Source organism: Neodiprion pinetum, chromosome 3 (genome assembly GCF_021155775.2).
Source record: "Neodiprion pinetum isolate iyNeoPine1 chromosome 3, iyNeoPine1.2, whole genome shotgun sequence".
In the NCBI taxonomy this organism is placed as follows: Eukaryota; Metazoa; Arthropoda; class Insecta; order Hymenoptera; family Diprionidae; genus Neodiprion; species Neodiprion pinetum.
In genome coordinates, this window is record NC_060234.1 from 31763642 (window position 1) to 31788238 (window position 24597).

Genomic DNA, 24597 nt, shown 5'->3' on the forward strand with positions numbered 1-24597 from the left:
TGTTGATAATAAAACGGTATGGCGGAAATTTTAATTCTTTTTCTATTCTTCATTTTTTTCTTTGCTCTCGGATGACGAAAATCAGACAAATGAATACCAAATACTGTTGAGATATTGCACTTACCCCGACTTTGGTTGTAGCCTGCCTGCCAGCCAGCATAATACGCGGCCTTTTGTTTCCCGTGTTCTTCAGCAATTTTGACACAGAGAGGTTCAGAGCCTCCTTCAGGTATCGTCCCATGTAGACCATTAATTGCTTCCTGAGCCTCTTCACGTTTGTCAAACCTAATAAAATTAAATTTTATGTCAACACAGCATTCAAACCAAAGATAAATATTTTTTGCAACCTGAGCTCTCATTTGTTGCAAAGGATTATATAATTAACTTATGGATATGAAAGAAATCTATTTTTGCATTCGCTGTTCAACAAATTAATGATTTGCAAGAAAAATTACGTAATGTTGCATTTACTGCGATCTAATACACCTGTTTACATCAATGCGATCAAGATTTTATTTCGAATAGCTTTATTGTTCAGAGTACAAAGCTCTAAAAATATATTCTGCAAACTTTGTGATACATTTGCAACACACAAAATTGCTTTTAGCTACCGATGATGCTGAAGCTAGCACCCAAAGTTGGCAGACAAACGTGTTAAAGTTTTTGAAAATAGAAAAATGAAGTTCAGTTTTATTCTCATAATTAATATATAAAAGTATCAGGGATTCAAGATGTGTCGCACAATTTCGATTTTCGGACTTCACTACCTAATTCGAATGAACAGGAAAACGTTTCACTGATAATTCTGGCTGCTGACTTCAGCCTCGTTAGCTACCACCGTAACGAAGAATTATATTCGTAACTAGTACCACAATTGCAGTTGAGACTGTGATTAAATGTCAACTAAGCTTTTAAGAAACATTTAATGCAAGCAGAGATATGTCACTAATATTATACTTTTTCACAAGATTCGAACACACTTAATATTCGATAATTACATGTAAAATCAGCTTTCACAAAACTTCACGAAAAATAGAGTGTATTTCCGAGAATAAAATCTACTTATGTTATTCAGTTTTGCCACCAACATTTGCCAAGACCATTAGTATATTCTACAATAACAAAGCCATGACTGCATCATCATGAATCTTGCTAGAGCCAAGAACTAAATTTAGGTGCAGTGCTCATTTCCGTTGAAGTTGAGTCAAGATAAATGCCTCACATTTTCAAAAAAACAATTGACAAAATACGAACACGGTGTGGAAACTTTTGCTAGGCACCTTGCACAGTTACCGATTATCAAAGTTTTTGTAAACGATTTACTTTTTATTGGTTCACACTTAATTCAAATCCCATTAATCTGTAAAATAATTAACCGTGATGTATTTACCTGACAAATGCAACTCCACGTGGCAAGCCTGTAAGTTTGTCTTTCAGGATATTCTTTTGAACAATTTGCCCATATTTACTAAATATGTTGTCGATCTGACTCTCAGTTATGTTTCTGTAAAAAGACATGAGAAAAAGAGATTATTAAAATATTGAGATCACAAAGGTAATGCTGTTTCATCTCAAGAATAATGGTAAAATAAACTTGCATGAAATATAATGAAATCATATGTGCACTTGAAGAGTATCAATGTCAATGCAAATTTGAATATAAATACCTCGGAAGATTGGTCACATAGAGATTGGTCTCCTTAATCTCTTCGCCGGAAGGTCGGGCCAAGGAAACTTTGAGTCGTTTATTTTGAACTTGCAATCCGTTGAGCGTCGCAATTGCCGTTGCAGCATCATCCGCCTTTGCATAGTTGACAAATCCAAACCCATAACTGTACCCCGTCTACGATAAGAACAAAGGTACACTTATCAAACACGACTCATTTTGGAAACAACATTATTGGAAAACATTTGCCAATACAATAGTTAGAAATTACATTCATATAAATCAAAAATTTTATGGCTAATCTTCTTTCACAAACAGCTTCTTCAATATCATTCCAGAATAAATTAACAGCAACGTACCAACCATATATTTCAGATTGGTTGTCTTTTATAGAATTGCGGATATAAGACACGCGATTGTTTAGTTACAACGATACACAGGCAAACTTGGGAAATTTCGGCTCATTTGTAGAATTGAAATATTTAACTTTAAATGTTGGATCGAATAAAATGATGCGTTAAGATACGTAGAGATGAATTACCTTGTAGTCCTTCATGACCCTACAAGACTCGACTGGTCCGATGGTAACGAACATACTGTAGAGTTCTTTTTCAGTCATGCTTTGGGGTAGATAATTGATAATGAGATTTGTTCGGGGTTCATCGGACTTGGGCTGATCAAAGTCGGTCATTTTGCGATAGCGTGCAAAATCACGCCCAGCTGCAGTCGAATATTCGGTAGGGTTTTGTAACGCCGATTGATGAAGCGAGGGCTGAGCGTCAACTGATGGCTGCGAGGTCCAACTGATATCGCCAATCGATACCATCAGCAAATACAAAAAATATAAACAAATGTGTTACTACCTCTGTTCCTCGCATAGCCATAATAGTTTTAAATGTTAAAACAAATATAAAATAAATATCTGACAACATGTTGCCCGAACCTGTGTGGGAAAACAAACGAAAATAATGATAACTGAACGAGGGAATCGAAAACTATCAGAAAAATTCAACTAAACAACAACTTCGGAGTAAAATTTACCCGACCTAGAGTAACGCGGAAACAAAATTAAAAATAAAATGTACACGTATATAATATATCGCCATGTACATAGAACTACCACTTGTAAAACTACGTAGAAATATATATATATATCAACCAAAATTGCGATGTCATTTTAGCGACAAAGTAAATCTGTCAGAACAAAGAAGTGACGTACCTTACGACGCTTGGGTGATAAGTCCCGGTGTTAAAAAGCAGGTAAAAATGCTTTTTATCACGTTAAATTAGCGTAATTAACAACCAGAATTATATAACACTGGCGATCGTAATTAAGGCTAGCCGTTGCACTGAACTGTTAACACCAAGACCCGCAGGGAGTCAGGAGCGAAGCGTCGAGAGAACCTTTCTCGCGGAGAGCCGACACAGAACTGCGAATAATTCGGCGACCAAAACTCAGCTGGTCGATCTTCTCCCCTATCCAGCCGCACACCCTCTTACGTTAAAATTTGGAATAACCAATTCAAAATTACAACCGCCAACGACGAACTGGTTCGTGTACGCAAGATACGAGCTGACAAAGCGAACAGAAATCCTAACAACTTATCGCCATGTCGACACTGGAGCAGAGCGGCAAGCCGGGGACTCGACTCGTTGCACGCCACGAAATCGTCGGCGTCTCCCCCGTCTCGCCCCTTCCTCCCTCCCTTCTTCCCCCCCCCCCCCCCCCCCCCCCCCCCCCTCGCCAATCCCCCTTCCCCTCACAATGCCGCTTCCTCTCTGCGCCGTGCCTATCGTACGGTCGGCTGGTCGGTCGGTTGGGTCGGTTCGACGCGCCAAGCCAGCCAGCCGCCGTTTGTCGCTGCCGCGCACAACGGGATGAGCCACGGTAAGGCAGCAACGCGGGGAAACGCAACGCCCGCCGATGGCAATAAATAATCAATTTCAATCACCGGCTCGGTCAGCGTTAGCAGTACCGGAGACGCGTTACCCGGGTGCAATTTACGTATGCATGCATGCATGTATGTATGTATGTACCTATGGAGATATCGCGTACCTTGCGTTCCAAGTCGAACCTGTGAACATCGCAGGTCACCTCGCGGTGGTTAAATTTTTTTTTTTCCCTACTTTACACTGCTCTGGTTATTAAACCGCAGCCGGTGAATACGTATTACGTACGACACTTTTTTTTTGTAATAGACTTATTTTATACACGATAACGGCGATAGGGACAACAGGAAACTGCCAGCGTGCTTTATCAATTGTTATTTTTTAACGAATGCGTTATTCGCAACGAAATAAATAAATATATAAACATTAAGAAAAATAAATGAATTATATAAAAAAAAAAAAAAATTGATAGCGAAGGTAATTTACGAATAAAAACCCACCCAATATTTACATTTCTCGTTGTCGACGCGAAATAATGCAGTGATGTAGATAAAATTGAAAATTATCTGACAAGCTATAAATTTTTATACTTTTTTTTAAACGCCTCTATTATCCACACAGGTAAAATAAGTGGCCAAATATCGATTTACATTACCTTGTATGTTGGTTTACGTAGTTGTCCGAATTCTGCTTTTGGTAGAATCCGTCCATTTTGAATTTCCGCTGCACATAATTATTTGCCGCAGTGTCGGGTTCTTTTTGTTTTATCTGGCTTCCCAGGCGCAGTGCTGCATTCGGATTATCTGCGACTGCTCGGGAAACTCCGAATCTCTTCCAATGCAGTTCGCAGTCCCAGGGTCTCGTCTAAACGGCGTGGTGGTGGAATCAAACTGCATTTCGAGCTTGTCGAAGTGCAGAGAATCCTTTTGTAGAACAATCTACCACATACCAAGCGTGCTTATCTCATATTGATTGCCGCTCAGGCTGCACCGTTTGTCGCGCGACGCAGCATTTCCAGTCAATATCCAAATACCTGTAAACTTCGTCAATACGCATTGTGTATTTTCTATACTCGACACAACTCGCCCTCGTATCCCAGCTCACCTCGACAATGGTTAGTCATCGCCATTCATGAAAATTGCTTTTACCCCAATTTTTTTTCGATTGTACGTTCGCGGTGAACGCAAATATTCAATACGTGTAGGCTGATCTGTAGCGTAAATACCGTCTTCAATGATGTACGCAGTTGTTATGATACTTTCAATACCGCGTGTACACGGTAGTACCTAAGCGGATAAGCAATATCTTTCAATTGCCCTCGTACTGAGGAGATTCAGCGTACAAGCAGTGCCCTACAGGTGTACACAAAAGTCGTAAACAAGCCAGCGAGATCGCTGACGGTACAACTGCAGCTAATTTCGGAACATATTGTTGGCCTAAATCTGTGCCGATCAGTGCCGTAGGGGGCTTGAGGATGTCCGTGATTTCGGCAATTGAATTATCAAGCTGGATTTACTGTTGTGAATGAAAAGTGCATACTTTAAATTCCACTCGTTATTCGCATATTCTGTTCAACGGCGTTGCATTTGTAGGGCCGAGAATATATAAGCAATGCGATTCGCCTTTTGCATTTTTTTTCTGTCTGTCCTACGCGTGGTGAGAGAAACCGAATGAAACCTAAGAGAATCGTTTCTGTGCTACACGAGAGGGATGAAAAACAGATTCCTCTGGGTCAGACAAGGAACCCGGGGAGCTCGTACGAGGACTGGAAGAAACGTTGTCACGTTTGGTGACAGCGTTGCCGTATTTCAGTCCTATACCCTATATGCATTAACTGTGCCACCCGGCCCGCATGTTACTACGGAGTTGCGGCGATTTCGTTGGGGATTGATCACTGGGATTGATCGACAGGATTGAAGATATATGTATAATTTTATTACAGTACTAGGCGGAAGATGAAGTCACATTCAGCGTGGGCGTACAATTTAAATAAAATCGTTGTCCGTGTACAATTAAAAGTACCAATCAACTCTACTTTCGATACTGACGTTTCCATAAAAACTCGAAAGGATCAGAATATGACGCACAGTAAATACCATAGCTCGGCATCAGACTCCTATTACGATTCTCTAATTTTTCTATTAGCCGGATACGCACGAAATTATCTCGGCGTACTCGCTCCTCGAAAAGTTATCACGAACGGGACATACCGAATAATATTCCCGTGAAACTCCCAAGTCGAGATTTGCCACAACAGCGAAATTGAACGGTCTGTTATACCGACTAGTACGACACTTCTCTGTCGCATATAATCAAATACCAGATCATGAATTCATGAAATCATGCTTCTGCCTTTCAAGAATGTGGCTGCATAATTCTCCTCACCATCCCGAATATAGCATCCGATGTCAATTTCAAACCTTTTCAGCAGCAATTACGAAATGAATGCCGGTTCTTTTACCGCAGCTGACTGCAGCTAGGCCATGCAGCGTTACAGCATCACATTTCTTGAGAGGGCGCTACTTTGCGATATATCACGCTTGGTAATATGATTTATTCAGCGTTCCGAACAGTTTAGCTGCCCCCGATCGTTCAGCAGGAATCGCTTGTACCGATTGCGGTAACGTAATATTTCTTCACGTCGCCAACAGAAAGCGGCAAAATCGTATACTCGCGCGCTACGTTTATTTACGCATATAACTTACGATGAGCGTGAATTCATTAAACTAAAATAGTGATCAAACGAAGCAGCATTGAAGCAGGTCTTGTGAATAAAGTAATGGGTGAAGATTGAAATTCAATGATTTGTATACTCTCACACTTGCCGCTATTCAAAATGAATTAATAGCAGTTTTACAATACGATGATTTTCGGATGGACGTAAAACAACCAATTAATAATTTTCCACCCTACACTTCGTTTTTCAAAATTTTACAAACAAAATGCAATAGGTAAAGTTTTATACAACAAATGACTCCGGCGGGAAGAATTTTTGCCGAGAAATATGCAGCGATGACAGATTTAAGGGGACAAATGTCAAATGGTCAACAGGCAACCTATGGCCAAATTCGTGATTAATTCCTGGCTACGATAATGAAAAAATGCATAAGTTCCTCGAAAGCTTGGCCGAAGTACAATATTTGCCTAGCCGGTGGTTATGCTTAAATTCAAAAGTCAACCGCGTGCACAGATTTTTCCTTTGAACATCCAAGTGCATGGGCTGGATTGAAGAGAAGAATCAAAAAAATCTAGGTAATTTTTTTTTTTTTAATTCCAAGGAAAAAATGACGGCACTATTGCACGGTTTTTAAATTCCCGTCTTCAATTACGTTACAGACTCGAAGATTCGACTCATTGTCAGCTACGGCCGAGCTGCGCAAGAGTGACCTGCGCAGTATGCCGAAGCAGCCGGAACACGGATTGGCCCAATCACCCAGCATTCGATATAGAGGAACGCATACTTAGGGACCAGGGTAGGATCAGTCAGTCGCTGTCTTCTATGCAGCATCGTTGTGCGCGGTGGTGGAGCCGGAGCTCTGACTCTGAAATTGGCCGAAATGTCAGCTCTGCATCTCGGATTAGTAAAGACACTGACAGTTGTGTAGTTGGCGCCCGTGCCGTGCTCCGTGAGGCGTTCAAAATCACGATAACAGTAACCCAGTTCCGAATTCTCGTATCTTATTGTACACATATTACCGTAGGACGTATGCACGTATCTACAAGCATATATTTGAAACGTAGCGCGAAATCAATCCTCGTCAATCAGTGAGTGACATGTGAGCGAAATAATGAAGTTTTTCCAATTTTTTACCTTGTGATTCTAACGGACCAATGAAAGCGTTTACTGACAAAAAAAAAATTTATTCATGGTACCGTCATTCGTACAACGACGTCGTCTTTCTTCTGCAGTGCGAATAAATCAAAGGTAAAAACTTCCTTTCCCACAACTCTTTACATCATCGAATGACGACCAGTTTTTGCGTTGATCGATAATACGGATTAAATGTATGTACCTGTTTTTAAGGCGAATCAGGACGTTATCGAAGAAAAAGTATTTAAACAATCTCTTACATTAGATGTATATGAAACGTATATATCGATATTATTTTTCACACCGGGTATCAGCCCACTTTGTATAAACTAGGATTTTGATAACGTAAGCTGTATCATGGCGAATAATTTCTTTCACATCTAGATACCAAGTATTTTACATCCGAATAATGGTGATGAACGATCGGATTTAACGAGGCTGTTTAATCATTGAAATAATTTTGATATCTTTTTCGTACTAATGAGAACTGAATTTTCCTTGTAACAGAATTTGACCAGGGATATCAGATGATTGTGGTTTACGGTTTAACTTTTACGCCATCATAATATATAAATAACATATACTGGTAAATGAAATGATAAGATTTTACAGAGCGCGAAATGGTGAGAATTGCACCAGCTATGCAGTTTTCAATAGTACAATCGGTAGAGTTTTGACCCCGAGAGATCGATTTTTGCCAAGGTATAACTCTTATCCAAAATGAAAGCTTATTGATCTTACCTGATGCACGGAACCACCGCGTTTCCGTATTCCGTTCACGTGAAAATAAAAAATCCCTCTCCCGCAATGGTTCGTAAATTTTCAGCCGATACTCCTGCTGCATGTTCAATTTTTCACTGTCACGATTCGTTTCCGAAACGAACAAGTGAAAAGTCACAGCTGCTTATCGCAGGGTTTTTCCCTTCCGCCAAATAGTTCACCATGACGAGAAAACAAATTTCTCATCTCATACAACGTGATCATAACCACATTACACAATTATATATACGCGGACTATTAACTGAAACGACAAAAATGTCGATATATATTCAGAGTCAATTTTTTTCTCTATAACACCACTTTGAACGCAAAAAAACGCTGCATTTCAGTTTACCAAAAACTACCGTTGATATAATGATGCCGTATAATTATATACATATATTCCAGTATTAAGTTCAATAAAAACAAATACAACACGTCGAAGGGTAAGCCGGAAATAACGTGATGGTATATTTGTTGTAACGTGATCAGATGATATCGTCATCTTTGTCAAAAAGCGTGGGAGAATTTGGTTCTCTATTAAATCTACACGGAAATTGAGGCACCAATTTTACCAGTTGCTTAAACCGCGGAATATTTACACTGAACACACATGCATTTAAAATAAACATTGAAGTGCGCACGTGTCTGCTACTATAGATTTCTATGTAATCTATAAGATTATACACGCATCCATGCTTCTTTAAATTTTTAGAACGCGGTTATTTCAGCTGCGGCGTTCGTACAAACAACGAATCACCGTGTGGATAAGGTTGAACTTGATAACGTTAATTTAACGGAGCACTTTCAGGAAAATCGTTACATCGCAGCCTTAGGATTGTCTGAAATTCAGCTAGTAAGTCATAACAAAAAAAAAACATGTTCATATTTTGAAAAGTCAACTGCTTAAAATTCGTTCAAAAATTGTAAAATGATTTATTCTATGATGTTTCGTTACGTTAACGTTACTAACTTCAACTTGATTCATGTGGATTCTATTATAGGAATTAGCCATGCTGTCTTTCGATTTTATCAAACTTATTAATATATTATTCAAAATTTTCATTCGGCGCCTAACCAAATGATAATCGCACTTCTTATACGGACAATAATAGGCCGATTGCCCGTTTTCATGCTTCTATAACCCCGCGATAGATCCCCATGTGACTAATCTTATTCGAATGGCTCGCTTACACTACATATTTGGAAAGCTTAAATTAGCGGAAGCGGTCACAGTCGTAATCAGTCAATGCATATAACGTACAACTACGCGTCTCGACAACCCGATGAAAAGGAAGTCACAGTGCTCCCTCATCCTACGCCAATCAGAATGAATTTTTGTCAGCGTCCAACAGTAGGACATCCGGTGTCATATCAAAAGGCCGGTGAAGAAGCGGCGTTACATTTGTACCGAGATCCCTGAAAGTTTAAACAGTGATTCTCAACTTGAAATTTGCACGAGCGTTAATTATGTGCGGAATAATTTTGTGTACTCAGCTGGATTGACACGCGATATTCTTGTAACATGTTGAATATTTACATTGTTTTCAATATCGGTAGTCTGCCTCTGTGCAAACACAATTACTTACACGTGTGGAACATTTGACTGCACCTGCTGCTGAAAAGCGAAAACATCACGAGATTGAAGTTTGTACCGTTATCGTAACGAAATATTGGAGAAAAATTCACTATTCTCTTATTTTTACAACGACTGAAGGAACTAAGATTTCAAAATATGAGTACATCTTGATTTATTACGGTTTACTGAATTTCAAACATTTCCAAAATCGCGAAATAACTATTATTCCTCATCATAAATCGTTGACTGATCTCAATCAACTCACTTCGCATATGTGCGAAGCGGAAGTTCGACGCTTCGGTTCGCCAGTCTTATTTGAAGCTAGGGATAGACACGGTGTGGGTAAAAGTCTCGAAAGGTATCAAAAAATTCCGACGAAACATATAATTTTCATTAGCAAATACTAATTTTTACATTTAGAATCCAGTTCTCTCTTACAGTTGTTCATTCGGGTGTATCGAATCGAGATAAAATTCTCTGAAACGGATTTCACGCAGAGACGAACCACGACCATCCAGTGTCCCCTGCACAGCGTCGTTTGATACGGACATTGCCTAGCTTTCACTCCAAAAATCTGTGAACGCGACTCGTTCAGCGCAACGTGCCTTCATTCTAGGGACGAAATAATCGTCGTTGTTCACACCTCTTACACCGATGATCTGCCGCAGTGCTTTTGCCCTGCTATATATGAAAGGGAATGATCGTCTCGTCACGTAGGCCCGCACTTGAAACCTTGCGAAAAAGGAGCCTCGAGACGTGATGCAAAGCTCCGGTAACCGAGCAAAGGTCAAGAGTCACGAGTCACGGCCCTAGCGCGTTCCGTAGGGCCGATTGTGAGTGTTTCTTGGCACTCTCGACTCGGTTGGCTTGCTTCAGACTGCATCGCTCCGCCGCATCGCGGTCGGCGAAATGCGAATAGACTCGGTCCTTCTCCCGGAATAGAGGGGCTGCCCGGCCTTGTCCATCGGCCCAGGTTAATCACTCCAAGCGTAAAGCCGATCTGACCTTGAGGCAAGGAAGACACGTGTTAACGTCGTCATCGCTCGCTCGTATTTGACGTACAAGTATGATATCACGCTCGCTTTCAGTCTGCTACTGCATGCGCTGACCAACGTCATTCGACTGTTGAAACCTCGGTTGAAACAAGAGCGCTGTTGATTGTTTTTTTATTTTTTTTTCTACAATATATAATATACTCAAATTTTATCGAGGACAGTACTGCCCACCATGTAAAGAATAGTATCAAAGATAGAGCAGCTTCTCTGCGTCGGCAACTCTGATTTAACCCTGACTCGCAATATCAATATGGCCGCCGTTTGTCTCACTTGCAATCGTATTTCTGTTGTAAAATCGTTTCCAGCATCTGATACTTAACGATTACAATTTCATGGAATAAAGCTTGACGGCAAGAAAGGATGAGTTGTACGACCCCACCGACTTGATAAGTCTAAAGAAACAAAATTCAGTTTGCGGATTTTTGCATTGCGTCTTTCATGGTTGGCATAGCCTGTTCGAAATAAGAGTAAGCACAGCATCGTGAAAAAATTCGAAGAATACAACTGTATGGGTAGTTCCAAGATAGGCGATCTTTTTGTGTCTTTTCGAAAAAAAATTAGAAGGAAATGAAAAATAAATTTGTGACTGTAGTTGTAATTTAAACTGTGTTCTATGTGGCGAACTGAATTTCGAACATCAAATATTTTCAGAATTCCCGAAAATTGAGTTCAAATAGTAACATTGTCTCTACCCTGGCGTGTCCCTCCAACAAATTTGTTGATTCCAATGACAATATCTGGTAACCTATCGAATGAGTTGCGATAAAAAATAGATTTTTGATACCTGTATAAACGTATAATGGTATTTCAGTAACTAATTTGATTCCGTATTTCTATTTTTCCAAATTCCGCTTTGTTCCCGTCTTTCAACGTTTTTTGCTTTAGCATTTTTACGGCCGTTATTTTTGAATTAATACAACAAACTTGTTCATTATTACTATGTAAGCGTGTTAAGAGGTCGGGACAAAGTTGGCAAGACGGGTGAACGCCGTTGCACTTTGTTTTCACAGCGGGGTGCAACTGCCGCGTTAGATACCTATGTGAACTTAGCACCCGACTTGAAAAAACCTAAATATTTTTTGTTGATTCTTGTAGGTTTTTGTGGGTAGTTGTTTGTAGTAACAATGATTTCGTTTGTAGTAGTGCCAAAAAAAAAATATAAGGGCTTGAAAAAATGTCAGCACCCTATTTTGAAAAAAATCGAATTAATCGGATTCCGTACAGAAATGTTGCAATTAGTGATCTATTCAATTTAGATTTAGGCAACATCTATTGTAATATGAGTAATAGTCGCTCTGTCCAAATTGAGAACCGAAAACAAGACTTGTCTCTATACTATCAACGATTTTCTGCAAAAAAATCTCTCCCCTGGTACATCTCCTCCGGCACATGACAAGGGAAATACAAAATGACCAGGAAACATACGCATATAATAAGAAAATATTTATGTACGATCCGAGGTACAATCCAAGAAAGGAATGATTTTATGTTGCGTTATGTTGAGCAATCTTTCGAGTTCAAAGATTTTCAATTACTTTTATACATTTTCATCTTTGGTAGTACGTGGAACGACAAGACTAATTATTATATGTAATTATACAAAATATATGAAGACGAATTAAACGGATCATACAAATTAAAGAAACATAAATATTCGTATTTTGGAGTCTTTTGTTTTACTCATTCATGACTAAGTCTATACCCTGCACACCATATCTTTCCCTTGGTCAGTGTCTATTCCCTGGCATCTAAGGAGACTGTGAATATTCCAGGGAATATGAAATTGACCGTAGTCATTACATTTTTTACTCTGCTACGAATGTCAGGATTGAAAACGGAATATCTTGGAACTAGTCATATAAAAGATTTTTCTGTGTTTTACAAAAAAAAAAAAACTAAGATAACTTCTTTTTGTTCCCGACCAAAGCCTGTAATCTTTTGCAAACATGTCTATACCTGTCCTGCATATTTCTTATAAAAAATATCCTTGTCAACGGGTCGATAAAGCGGCGGATGTAAAATTAATCATATCCCCAGCTATGGTATAATCTACGGTATCACATGTTACATTAAAAAGAAAAGAAACCCTTATTATAGGTATCTGCATTATAATTGCTTAAATCAATACGTAATATAACTGGATCGCGACGGCGGCACGATAAATAGCTCGGAAACTCATAAATAATCCGCGAATCGAGCTATGAAAAAAGAAGTGCAATGGAAATGGTGGCAGTTCGGTGTGTCTGCGGTATCGCCTCTGACGATTGACTGTCACGCAATCTCCTTCTCGATCCTTATGATTTCATATTATATCTCATCCTCTGACTATTTCGTCGCAAAAAATGCGGGATGATCTCATAAACATAAACGCGATTCTCATTTGTGTATAAAGGTAGATTACAAGCACCGTAATTAATCCCAAGTTTCTCGTAATGCTTCTTGCAGAGAGACAACGTACTAATTAAAATCAAGGATGGAGCATTATAATAATTAGCTTGGTGCAAAATCGTACGAATTTCATTACTCTTATATACTTTGGAATATTGATTCAAGCGCTATATGTACTCGTATATTAGAAAGTTTGAAGTATATCTAACAACTTTTTATGCTCCACAAAATTTCAAGGTTGTTATCAGACTTTTACTATTATACGTGTAAATCTTACTTATATATGCGCTAGACTGAGACCTATTTTGATTAAATAATTTTCATGCAAAGCTTGGTTCTTGTAAAAAATTCTCTAGCCTATTTGCAAACAAGCCTCAACGTAATATTCGATTTAAACAAATTTTTACAGCCTGTAGTAACGCTTGGAAGTGATCCAATATGTGAAAATCAATCTTCCAAAAAGATTGTGCTCGACATAAACTTGTCGTGTACTTAATTTTGATTTGAAAACGGGAAAGAAAAAGATAAAATAAGCGTGTGAACTCTCGGAGCATGAAAATATGAAGATACTCGAACGAATGAGTACAAATTTTCTTACGGCGCGACCGGACGGATATGATTATTAATAACCGAATCGATCGCGTTCCAGTTTCGCGATTTGAGAGTCCCTGAAACGTGTCTCTTATACCTGCCACCTGTAACTGTATATGCGTGTGTATTATTAAACACGCGTATTCTATGCTATACTGTATACCTAATGCATAAATTGCTTCTACCGTCTTCTACGAGATCGTGCGAACCGTGAAACCGGTTGCAAGTTGCCGGGGAGAACCTCGCGGTTCCTGAGACAAAGTTGACGCATTGGAAAGGCCCAGAACTGCACTTGCTTCACCTGCACGATAGAATGTATATGCACAGGTATAGGTGTAAGTATGACGTGTCAAACCTTGCAGGGTAAATCGTCGTGACAGTGGGACCAAATTGTCCACACGATGTGTTTCAATATCGGCCTCGCCTTTAATTGCACAAGCTGCTGCAGGACAAAGCTGTAACTCAGGTTACAGTGTTTGGAATTGGTTTCCTCGTGTAATGCTGCTGCATGGCTAGTGTACTCGTATAAACGCCTACTTGCACTTCATGCTTTGGTCTCGGAAGTACCGTAAAAAATCGACGAATTGTATAAGACTATTTTCGTATACTACAACCAGTATTATATTTATCGCATTTCGGTAGGTGCCTCGATGTTTAAAAATATTTCTCAAACGTCGATAAAAAAATCCACATTTCCTTCACCATATTCGATTCGCTTCAAAAATTTTATTTTCAATTCCCAATCTTTTAACGCAAGGGCGTGGAATTTTTGGGAATTTTTGGAGAAGTTTCGAAACGTTGGAACGTGGTATTTCGTTTGTTTGAAATGTTGAAAGTGCTATAAAAAAAAATAGAAGAAATCGTCCCATCATTGGAGTGGTGTCAGAATGATCGGGATGAAAAATAACATTTTTGAGCAGTTTTCGAGATTTTGAAAATATATGCCAATTTTTACATGGGTTTGCATAACCATAAAAAATTAACGGTTGGGTGAAAAAATCTGACAACATTCACGAGTGTTTTGTTGCGACTATAGAATCGTATGACAAATCCTGAAGTGAATGGAAAATGGTGAAGGAAAATCATTGCTCGAGTTGACATGGAATTCACCATATATTGGTCATTGAGTTTCAAGGATGCGTTGTTAATCACTTACCGGTCTTGTAAGCCTTCGTTTAATTTTTATTTATTTTTTTTCTCCTCAATTATTTGTTTATTTTCCATCCGTTTTAACACGTATTATATTTTTTCTATAAACTATACAGAGATTAAGTACGCAGCCTTGGCTCGCCGTCAAGAGAATCGAGTTCAGTTTAACTGAAACAATGTTTCCTTGACAATGAAAATATTCAATAATCTCAGATAAAAAAGTGCTCAATTATGGTACATATATTATGATAATCATATTCTTCAGAGAGATCGCACAGTGCTTTACCAATATTTTAACGCTCAAAGCATTGCATTCTTGAGTCACGTACAATGCAATGCAGCAGTGTTGGAAATTAATTTCGCAACAAATAATAACAAAACAGTGTTATTCGAAATTAATTTACGCCATCGCTGAAAATGTATAATCGGCGCGATGAGTTGACGGCGAAGAAGTGCGTTTTTGTGCCCGCATCTCACAATCACCGTTATCGCTTATAATTTAATTTTTCTCACTTCTTTTCTTTTTTTCCAAAACAGTAGAATTCCTCCAAAATACCGCCAACGCTGTCTATAACATTTTTCAGCCTGGACGTCGCGTCTTTCACTTGACCTAATGTCATCAAACCTTAGAAAGTTTGTCGCTACTATTTGGGAGAATTTTTAGCTGGTCGACATTCCCCGATCTCCGAAATCCTCTTGAACAAAATATAATAGCCCATTTTTATAATTTTAGTGGTCTAATGTTTCATCTCTTCTTTTCAGTCTCAAATTCACATCGAAAATATTAATTCTAATCTTCGAAAATCAATCAATCGAATTTCAATTTGCGCATTGCATTTTGACGATGACTGTGGCTGTACGGTATTCCTAAAAATTCTAGGCAGTCACTGACATAATTTCGCCACAATACATTCCTCGACAAACTAATTTCCCGCACAGAAGCGAAAATAACCAACTAACGAACGAAAATACAGCTATAGGTGTTTCCGAGGTACACGTTCACTTATTCGCCTCGTTCAATTGGCTGTGCATAAAATCAGTAGAATTGCAAATCTCGAATTTGTATTATACAATGTCGAAAATAGGACGTCAACATCTTGACAAAAGAATTCTTTCATTATTAATTATATAATTTTCAGAATAGTCTCGATAGTGCTATAATCTTTCCAAGCTTTTTGTTCGCATAATAATTAGATGTTCAAAGTTGTTTTTTTTTCAATTATTTCAGTCACTGGTTAATGCGCTCCCATTACAAATAACACGCTGCTCTTAGGGTTTGGAATTGAATTTCGTCGTTCGTTTAACCGCTGATAAAATATTGGTACAGACACATACTAATGACGCATGAAATGTATTCAGTAAATATAATACGTTGACAACGTGAATCTGGATTTCCGCGACTTATCAATTTCCTATCTCATCACTGGTATCAGTTTCGCGTTGCCAACAGACGGCAGCAAGAACTGTTCCGACACAATCGTGCCTGATAATATACGTGATATTTGCAATGGTGGGCAAACACAACGCACAAAATATATTGTTGCACACATGCAGTATAAGTATGAAAGTTTCGTACCAGTCTGTATAATTTATCGAAGTGATAAGAATTGTTCTCGTAGTTTTTTTTCCGATAAAAGTGTATGGTGTAGCAAACTCGGAACACATCTATCAATCGGCATGTTTTGTTTGGTCTTAATCGATTGCACCATTGTATAAAGAAGTGAACTTAAACCTGTTCCAATTCCGGATTAAATAGGAATTAATTTATAACGCGCGTGGAATCAATTAATGTACATTCAAACACTGTTATTTCAACTCAAACGTGATAAGGCCTCATTTTCGGAATTGAATGAATTAATTAAAACTGGGACGAACATATTTATCAGTTTTGGTTTATGCAGCTGGCGTATATTTAATGCGATTTTAATGAAATCACTCACAGTTTCAATTACACGTTTGCGGAAGACTGCGCAAAACTGATTATGACTGTTGCACTTACTTAATCACGAAATTTGATACGTATATGTGACGCGAAAAAAACTTTTTCCTTTTTTTTTTTTTTTACTCTCGCCAGCTCATACTCAAGTTTGCGACCCCAAGCAACACCGTGCACCGTTTTAGACCCAGTAAAAAATTCTAAGAGGTCGCAAAATTGAGTTATCGATTTGCCGTTTAAATAACGCATAGAAAACTTGACTTGTAAATAAATGTGTGCCTTTCAGCGCATTCAAGGTAAGAACGTGCACGTACGAAGGTCCGTTCACGTAGTACGATTTATTTATCGAACGTGAAGTATATTTTGCCATAATTACAAATCATGCCATCCACCTTCCGATTTATATTGTTTAAAAACATATTTTCGCGCTTCAAAGGTGGTGCATGCCTTACATAGATTCTCTATTCCTCCTTGAATGTTGTGTATATAAGTTGTGATGGATCTTGAATACGTAGGTCATGTATTAACAACAATATTTGAAGTCAATGTTTCGATTCTGATCAGAGTCATCCTCAGGACGATATTTAATACATCTATTAGAAAGAATTCTTTATCGTTTTATTTTTTATTATTTTTACATATTGTTGTGTATACATATAACTCAGTTATCGTGTTATTTAAATGGGAAATCGAAAACTCAATTTTGCGACCTCTTAGAATTTTTGGCCGGGTCTGAAACGATGTGTGGTGTTGCTTGGAAGGAATAATAATATTGTACTATAAACTTTGTTCACACAAATCGTTCTCAGCGATCGAGGAAAATCGACTTATGCTAAATTGTTCGACGGTTGAAACTGCATGAAGCTGAAGCTTGCAGCCACAGTTATCAGCCAAAACGTGTTAAATTTTTTGGAAATATAAAAATGCAATTCAGTTTTATCCCCATAATTCTATACAAGTATTGAGAGTTCAAGGTATTTCACAAAATTTTTATTAGCGTGGTGCCGTGTAACGATACATGTGTATTACAATCGGCCGTTATTTTTTATGTTCCAGGAATACGAGGGAATACAAGCCATACGAAGGTTTTCGAATAGTAAAGGTGAGTGAGCAAGAAATGTTTTCTTGATTTAAATTCTCCCTTATTTCATCAAACGTGAATTAATTATGTCCATGCATCGATTAGACAAGATTTACAGAAATATAGCGAACAGCACGAATATTTCCTGGTTGCTGAAAACCTTGCGACGTATTCCTTAGAATTCGACTCGTTCTGTAGCTTCTACGTTGCGTGACGTGCAACCGAATGAAAGTAATTCAAGATACTCCCAAACCGTCGGCGACGTTTGGAGATCAAGTAACTGACTGACGGGATTTATAACAATAATTTGGGAATCACGCGATCTAACTTCATTTCACGCGGCGCGGTGCAAAGACTCCGGTTTTATTCCCCCTGACACGAATTTCATCAGCCATCTGCACGCCAACAATTACCACGCTGAATCGTTGAAATATGTATGTACTGAAATAAATGCATACCGTGATGATAACTCGCGTTATATTAGAACGCCATGAATTATGTAAAAACTTGATAGACTCTTGACGGTGAAAGTCGTTTCAAAAATATCTGAAGATATCGAGAAAGTCTAATCCGAATAATTTACGGCGACGTTGTTTTCCCGAATAAATTCTCTCCAGTGACGTACCGGCGATTTTATCTTTTTTTTTGTTACAAACAGATGTAACGAAACGATCAAGTTTTTAATTAGATTTCATTTATGAACTCGAGATCGATTTACGGTGCTTCGCAATATCGTATAGCATAAATCATACGACGTAGCTGAATCTTATAATTTTCGCATCAAAATAATTTTGTAGCGTCCCGTGGAAATTATTCGTGACAATAATTAATGTAAGTATAATGAAAAGTGATAATGCGAATCGACGAATGTTCGCAAATTTCAATACAATAGTATTTCTTTTTTCAAGATTTGAATTGCTATTGATTTTTTTTTTAGCTGCATTTTTTACGATCTTATTATCTGCTCGTTATCGCAATCAAGCTTCGTTCATGCTGCTCGCTGATGAAGGTATGATTTTTTTTACACTCGATAACTGCTATCTACCTTCGATAACCTCACATAGGTAAAACGTAGAGGCTTTATAAATTCGCAATAATCTTTCCAGGGCGAAAAATAGGCGCGTTATTTTCAACAATAAAAATGATTTATGAAGATTGATAATCGGTGGGTCGATCGTATAATCTAACAGTTGATCAGATTATGAGTTTAGCGTCAGAAGCTTAGATGACGGTTTTGCCAGATGCGAGTGAAAAAATAAGTGGAATATCAAACCAAAACTATGATTCAATGTTCATACATCGGAGGATATGTGCTTTGATTTGTTGGTGAATGAAAATTACGAAAGAGTTTGTCAGTGCTGCATTTTTTATTCAAAGTTGAAAACCTTGAGTGACGCACGTTCTTTGGAACTTCGACACTTGTATCTCTAAAATAATTGTCTTATTCAACGCGTGTTCTCACGTACGATTAAAAATAATTTCCGACTTGTGGCAACACACGAGGAATTCGTTGCCGACAGCGGAGACAGTTTCCTGTCCGTGCCGTTCGATGGATGTATTCTCTAGATAATTTAACGATCACTACCATGCCAATTCGTGAGTACGAATTTATTTATCGATGAAAACCTACTAGTCTGCACTGTGTACCTACTTAATTTGAAAAATCATTCTACCTTGACGCTACGCGTTGAAGCGTGGCTGTTTGTAAAAAAGGAGGTACAAATACAGGTTACGTATTATACACAAGCGTGATAATCATCTAAAACGTGTTAAATGATGCGTGTGAAAGTGTGACGCAAATAAGATGGATGTGTATTTGCACAACTGTATAGTTAGGTAAGGTCCAAGGCCGACGAACGTAGATGCGAGAAATACGGTAATTTCATACCTGATTTACGTTATAAAAATCCTCTCATATCCTTCTTTTCGTCATTCCTACCAGAATTATCTTATCAACAACTTTCAGTTTTATTTATCTGTCTTTCATTTACTCAACGTTATCCACTTTGAATGGTCGTTTTCTCAGTATGTAATCTCTGCCGTGTCCAAAAGCTTCATAAATAGGTACAGTACTAAGAAATCGATACTTTTATCGCGTCCCTTGCTAATAAAAAATTGATTGCCATTTGTAAGAAGTAATGATCCACACGGCAAGTAATTCAATAATAATTAATTATTTGATGGGTTTGAAAAATCGTCATCTGAGTGAGATAGATCTTTGAATCAGGTATTTTGAGCAGATGGACGTCGTCCCTTGTTCTGTACTCAGATTAACCATATACAAAATGCAGCTTTGTATAAAATTAACGTATGCATTCACGTATATTTGAACTATTTTTCACATGGGCGTGTTTTCTTCTTTTTAGTCTGATTTGCGCGAAAAGAATCATTATGCGTACATACATAGAGGTGTATTATACAGTATACGCAAAAGATGTATTAACGAGGTGTTATCTTGTTATGATATGATAATCGGTGATCAATCAAACCTTGAGTCTTCGCTATGTACGGCAGAATCGAAGTGTACGTATTGTATTGATCATGTATTTGCAACCACAGTTGCTAATAGAACCGTACACCGTGTTTAAAGGAAGAAAAAAAGTGCAAGTAAAAATTGAAAACGAAAACTAAAGGTTGCGCAAATTCGACAGCGTTGGAAAGCCGTACATCCTTCCAATTATTCACAAGGCCGTTACAGATGTAACGACCAGGGGACTGTAGGGGACCACGACGCACGCGGTGATTATCATTCGTCCCGGTGATGGTTCCGAAGTATGTATGAATTTACATCTAACAACAGCGACCTCCGTTCGTCTCGGCTTCCCATGCAGGAGAGCCAGTCTTAAAAGCCGAATCATTACCAAGAGACTAGTGTTATTTACAGCCCTGAGGTGCGTGTATGTGTGCACATCGTTATACATGACATCTCTGTATACCAGCCAAAATCCAAATCGAGGCCAGTCGGCTTTAAGCAATGCTACTTTCGCCGAGCACGAGAAACGTTCAATTCATGTACAATTTTACACATTTACATATCTGCAGTAGGTACAAACAATTTGGTCTAATGCAATTTTAACAAGCACAACGTGATAATTATTACACACTCGCCAAGCCAGGTCTAAGTGCTTTTGACCAAAAATTACGCAGTCCCTGTGTGTCTATTTAATAAGGTACACTTCACTCCTTTTTGCAAGCGAGCGAGCACGTCCTTTGCTGCCTGTCCGCTACAAAAGTTTTCACCATAAAATCGTGTTCTTATTCTAATATACCGAATAAACGGTGAAATAGATAGACTCTTTTCAATAACTCTATTAATAAGCAATTATATGGATCAATATCTAATTCCGTTATATTATTATCTCGTTTGATAATATTATAGGTTATTAAGGTCAACGCACACTTGCACGATCAATTTTCTGGGTTAGAAATGATCACTTTCTCTCTCTTTGCCTCTCGATTGCGAATGGAAGTATAGCTTACCGCGTATTGCACGTAAACAAATTGCTCGAGATTAGGGGAAATTATAGTTTCGACGATAAGGTGATCAAAAATCTGAATCTAGCCCATACATATATACCTATACCTATATATTTATGAGGCGTACTATGGGGATGTTACTTATGTTCATACGTGACGGGTATAATTCATGCCAGAATTATGATATTGATATTTTTTTACATCACCTGTAAATCGGCGGGCTGATTTGATTTATTATCACGTGTTCCAATGCTATGTACAAGTTGAATTTAATCTATAAATATTTTTCAACTTTCAACTGCACTGTGTACATTGTACATACAGAGAAACATGATATGCGATTAGTTGCGAAAATGGCGCCGCCGCGTCACTGATCGTGGCGTACCAAAAGTTGATATTGGTCGACGGGGGGTATGCTTAATGTCATAAAAGCGTAAACGGTGTATCCATTAATCACTGGAACTCTCCCAAAGCAAGAAGCCCTCCAATCCCTGCTATCTCCACTCACTATGCGAACAAAAATCTATGTCACGTAGGTATGTATTAATAAATGAAAGGACGTATTTGACAAAGTCTCATGTGCCGAAGGAAAAAAAGGGTGATTAAATTTAAAGTCTATGTAGCGAAGAACGACTGTGAATTCATTTGCGCTAAAGTAGTATAGTTCAGTGGTATTAACGAACGAGCTGTTTCTGCACACAAATGTATATTTCAAACGCATACCGTCAATTATTATACGTATGCATAAATTATAGCGGCAAGTCTCGATTCGAAAAGACGGTATCATCCACGCGAATAATCGTATTCGACTGTAATGCGATATCGTTGAATTGAAAAAAAAGTAGAAAAAAAAAAGAAAAAGAAACTACGAGATTCTTACCGTTATAATTTGCGTTGTCAATAGTCAATCGATGTAGTAAATTGTACACGTGTTCAGGGTACGATTCGTCAGCAGCGACTATGATAAAGAGTACCCTATACATTATAAGAGGAAAAACCGAGGAGAAAGAATTGGATTAAATTTTTATAAAGCATAAAATTTTAACCCCCGTATATTATTTATACGTTCTCTGCACTTTTCTAAGCGGAGTTTCAAACTTCTCGTACAAGTATCTAAGATTAATATCGGGTATTACGCGTCTATAGCTTGTATGTCGCTGCTACCAGACAGTCGCTATTATTGTAAGACCCAAGCCATTGAATGCAAACATATGTACACCTAAAAAACATAGAATGATGAATGGCGATGCTGATGATACATTGCTTAAGCGTTATGACGGCTGTTATCGAGGAGCTCCGTCACTTGAACAATTCTACAAAAGTATTTTTAAGGAACATTACAGAATGTTCGAGGTGTCGGTATAAAGTGGTTTGAAAATCTGATATTTTCATCTTCCATACGTACGCATAATCAATTGCTGGCAAAAGAAAAAGAAAAGGGGAAAAAAAAACAATTAATACAATTGTCTATTTGAGAAAAAAAATTTTTCCATGTACAATTGAACGGAGCGACTCTTAGTTTTCGCTTAGCAATCGCTCCTTCCTATGGGTTCGTGATAATTCGTTCATGATGATATGAGGAACTGGGCCAGTGGTCAGTCACATAATCGGTGAGTCAGTTCGTAGTGGTCGACGCCTACACTTCCGTTATCTTTTGCCCATAACGTGTATGTACAGCAATATTCATTAATGGGTTCCCAGTGGTTGACTACTTTTTTTGGATTGTTTCTAAGCAAATTTTATGCGTCTATGACTAGCGACGCAAGTGAGAGGAGAAACAAACGACACATCGATCGCAGGCACATAAAATTTCATAGAAAGAAAGCTTGTTTCATATTTGATTCCAGACAAAAAAAAAATATTGATCCACTGGGAACCCATTAATGAACATTACTGTGCATACAAAACGAGTCTATGTATAGTAAAAAACACAGGTCTTCCGCTATTCACAGACCTGTACGTAAAGCCGGCGAAGAGGATTCAACGATAAAAATTGACGTACGTCATTACAATGAAACATTTCAAATTTGTAAATCTGTAACGTTCATTCACATGCAAAACATAATCACGTGTGAGAGTAATTCAGGAATTCATAAAATTCAGGCGAAATAATTTTCTAACGGTAAAGATTATATCGTCAAATACACAGTACATATATAATAATGTACATAATACATTTTGTACATGATTCGAGGTAAAGTTATTCCTTTGCGATTATCCGGCTGCGACGCTGTATCTACGAACTTAAATCACAAAGTTTTAAGGACCGAATTTGTATTTTACAATCAATTGCCGGTATGCAGATTTACTTGTACCGAAAAGATCGCACGGTATTCGCGATGTCGCGTCGATAAGTCACGCGTGGTACAAGAATAGCAAGCGAAAGTGTAAAGACTGTAGAACTCCTTGAGTGATCATGAGACTGAATCGACTCTATTATGTGGATCTAACATACCCATACTTAAGTGCCTTGTCAAGTTCAACTCTTCGTACACGCAGAGATGTATAATAGTTGTATTGTTACATACTCTTACTATACTATATCATTGCTGTTCATTAACCTCGCGTCAGATGTTGTGCTCGGAATAGTAATAAATACAACTTGACTGCCGAGAGCAACCGTGTATAAGCGTCTAAAACACGAGACCAGTTTCGGGTTCGCGTGATTGGTGGAAACGATGAAGTAAGATTTACTTCTCTACGTCTACGAAGGACCGCATCGTGCTTGACCCCTGCGATACCGAGTCAGTGGTCATTGACTCACGCATATTCGGCATGCTCAGCCGATACGATATGTATGGCAAAATAAACTTAGAAACGTTCAAGGGGTCGCGACAGTTTTTTAATATTACAATTAGCCAGGGAGCTAATACACTCGCGTGACCCAGACGGGTGACCCACCCCATTTTTTCCTCTAAACATGAGAGGCGACGACGAGGTTAACGATTATGAATCACGACTGAACAAGACGCCAAGTAATTAGAGGGTTATTTATTTGCACGCGACTGGTTGTCTAAAGAGAGGACAATGCGTGATAATTTCAGCCCCGCTTTCTTCGCTCGCAACGTTATAAGATACGTGCGTCTATTCGACGTCGGTTAGTCGAGGAGGTTAGGTAGCCTTGAGAGTCGGAAAACAGACCTTTTTTCAAACATTATTTCCGAAGTCATGAATAACGATAGGCACTTGATTTCTTTTAAACTTGAATCGTCCAT

General features: G+C 38.3%; 2 protein-coding genes across 6 annotated transcripts in view; one reads left to right on the top strand and one right to left on the bottom strand.

Moving 5' to 3' along the window:
- Positions 1 to 4315, bottom strand: part of LOC124215313 (sex-lethal homolog) — a 14607-nt gene extending 10292 nt beyond the window's left edge. Inside the window, exons 1-5 of one of the 5 annotated variants that reach the window (XM_046618552.2) lie at positions 4212 to 4307; positions 2208 to 2469; positions 1668 to 1843; positions 1391 to 1504; positions 125 to 285 (exon numbers count right to left, since the gene is read on the bottom strand). In XM_046618552.2, coding sequence (XP_046474508.1) covers positions 125 to 285; positions 1391 to 1504; positions 1668 to 1843; positions 2208 to 2469; positions 4212 to 4267 — 769 coding nt within the window. In that variant the 5' untranslated portion in view covers positions 4268 to 4307. Of the gene's footprint in view, positions 1 to 124; positions 286 to 1390; positions 1505 to 1667; positions 1844 to 2207; positions 2610 to 2885; positions 3337 to 4211 lie in introns of those variants that run through there. The other 4 variants (XM_046618553.2, XM_046618555.2, XM_046618554.2 and 1 more) reach the window with 4 other exon arrangements.
- Positions 4316 to 7023: 2708 nt separating this feature from the next.
- The window catches only part of LOC124214696 (beta-1,4-glucuronyltransferase 1), a 36183-nt gene continuing 18609 nt past the window's right edge, over positions 7024 to 24597 (top strand). The window contains exons 1-2 of the mRNA XM_046617257.2: positions 7024 to 7481; positions 17881 to 17926. The gene's annotated coding sequence lies outside the window, so the exon portion shown is untranslated. The remainder of the gene's footprint in view (positions 7482 to 17880; positions 17927 to 24597) is intronic.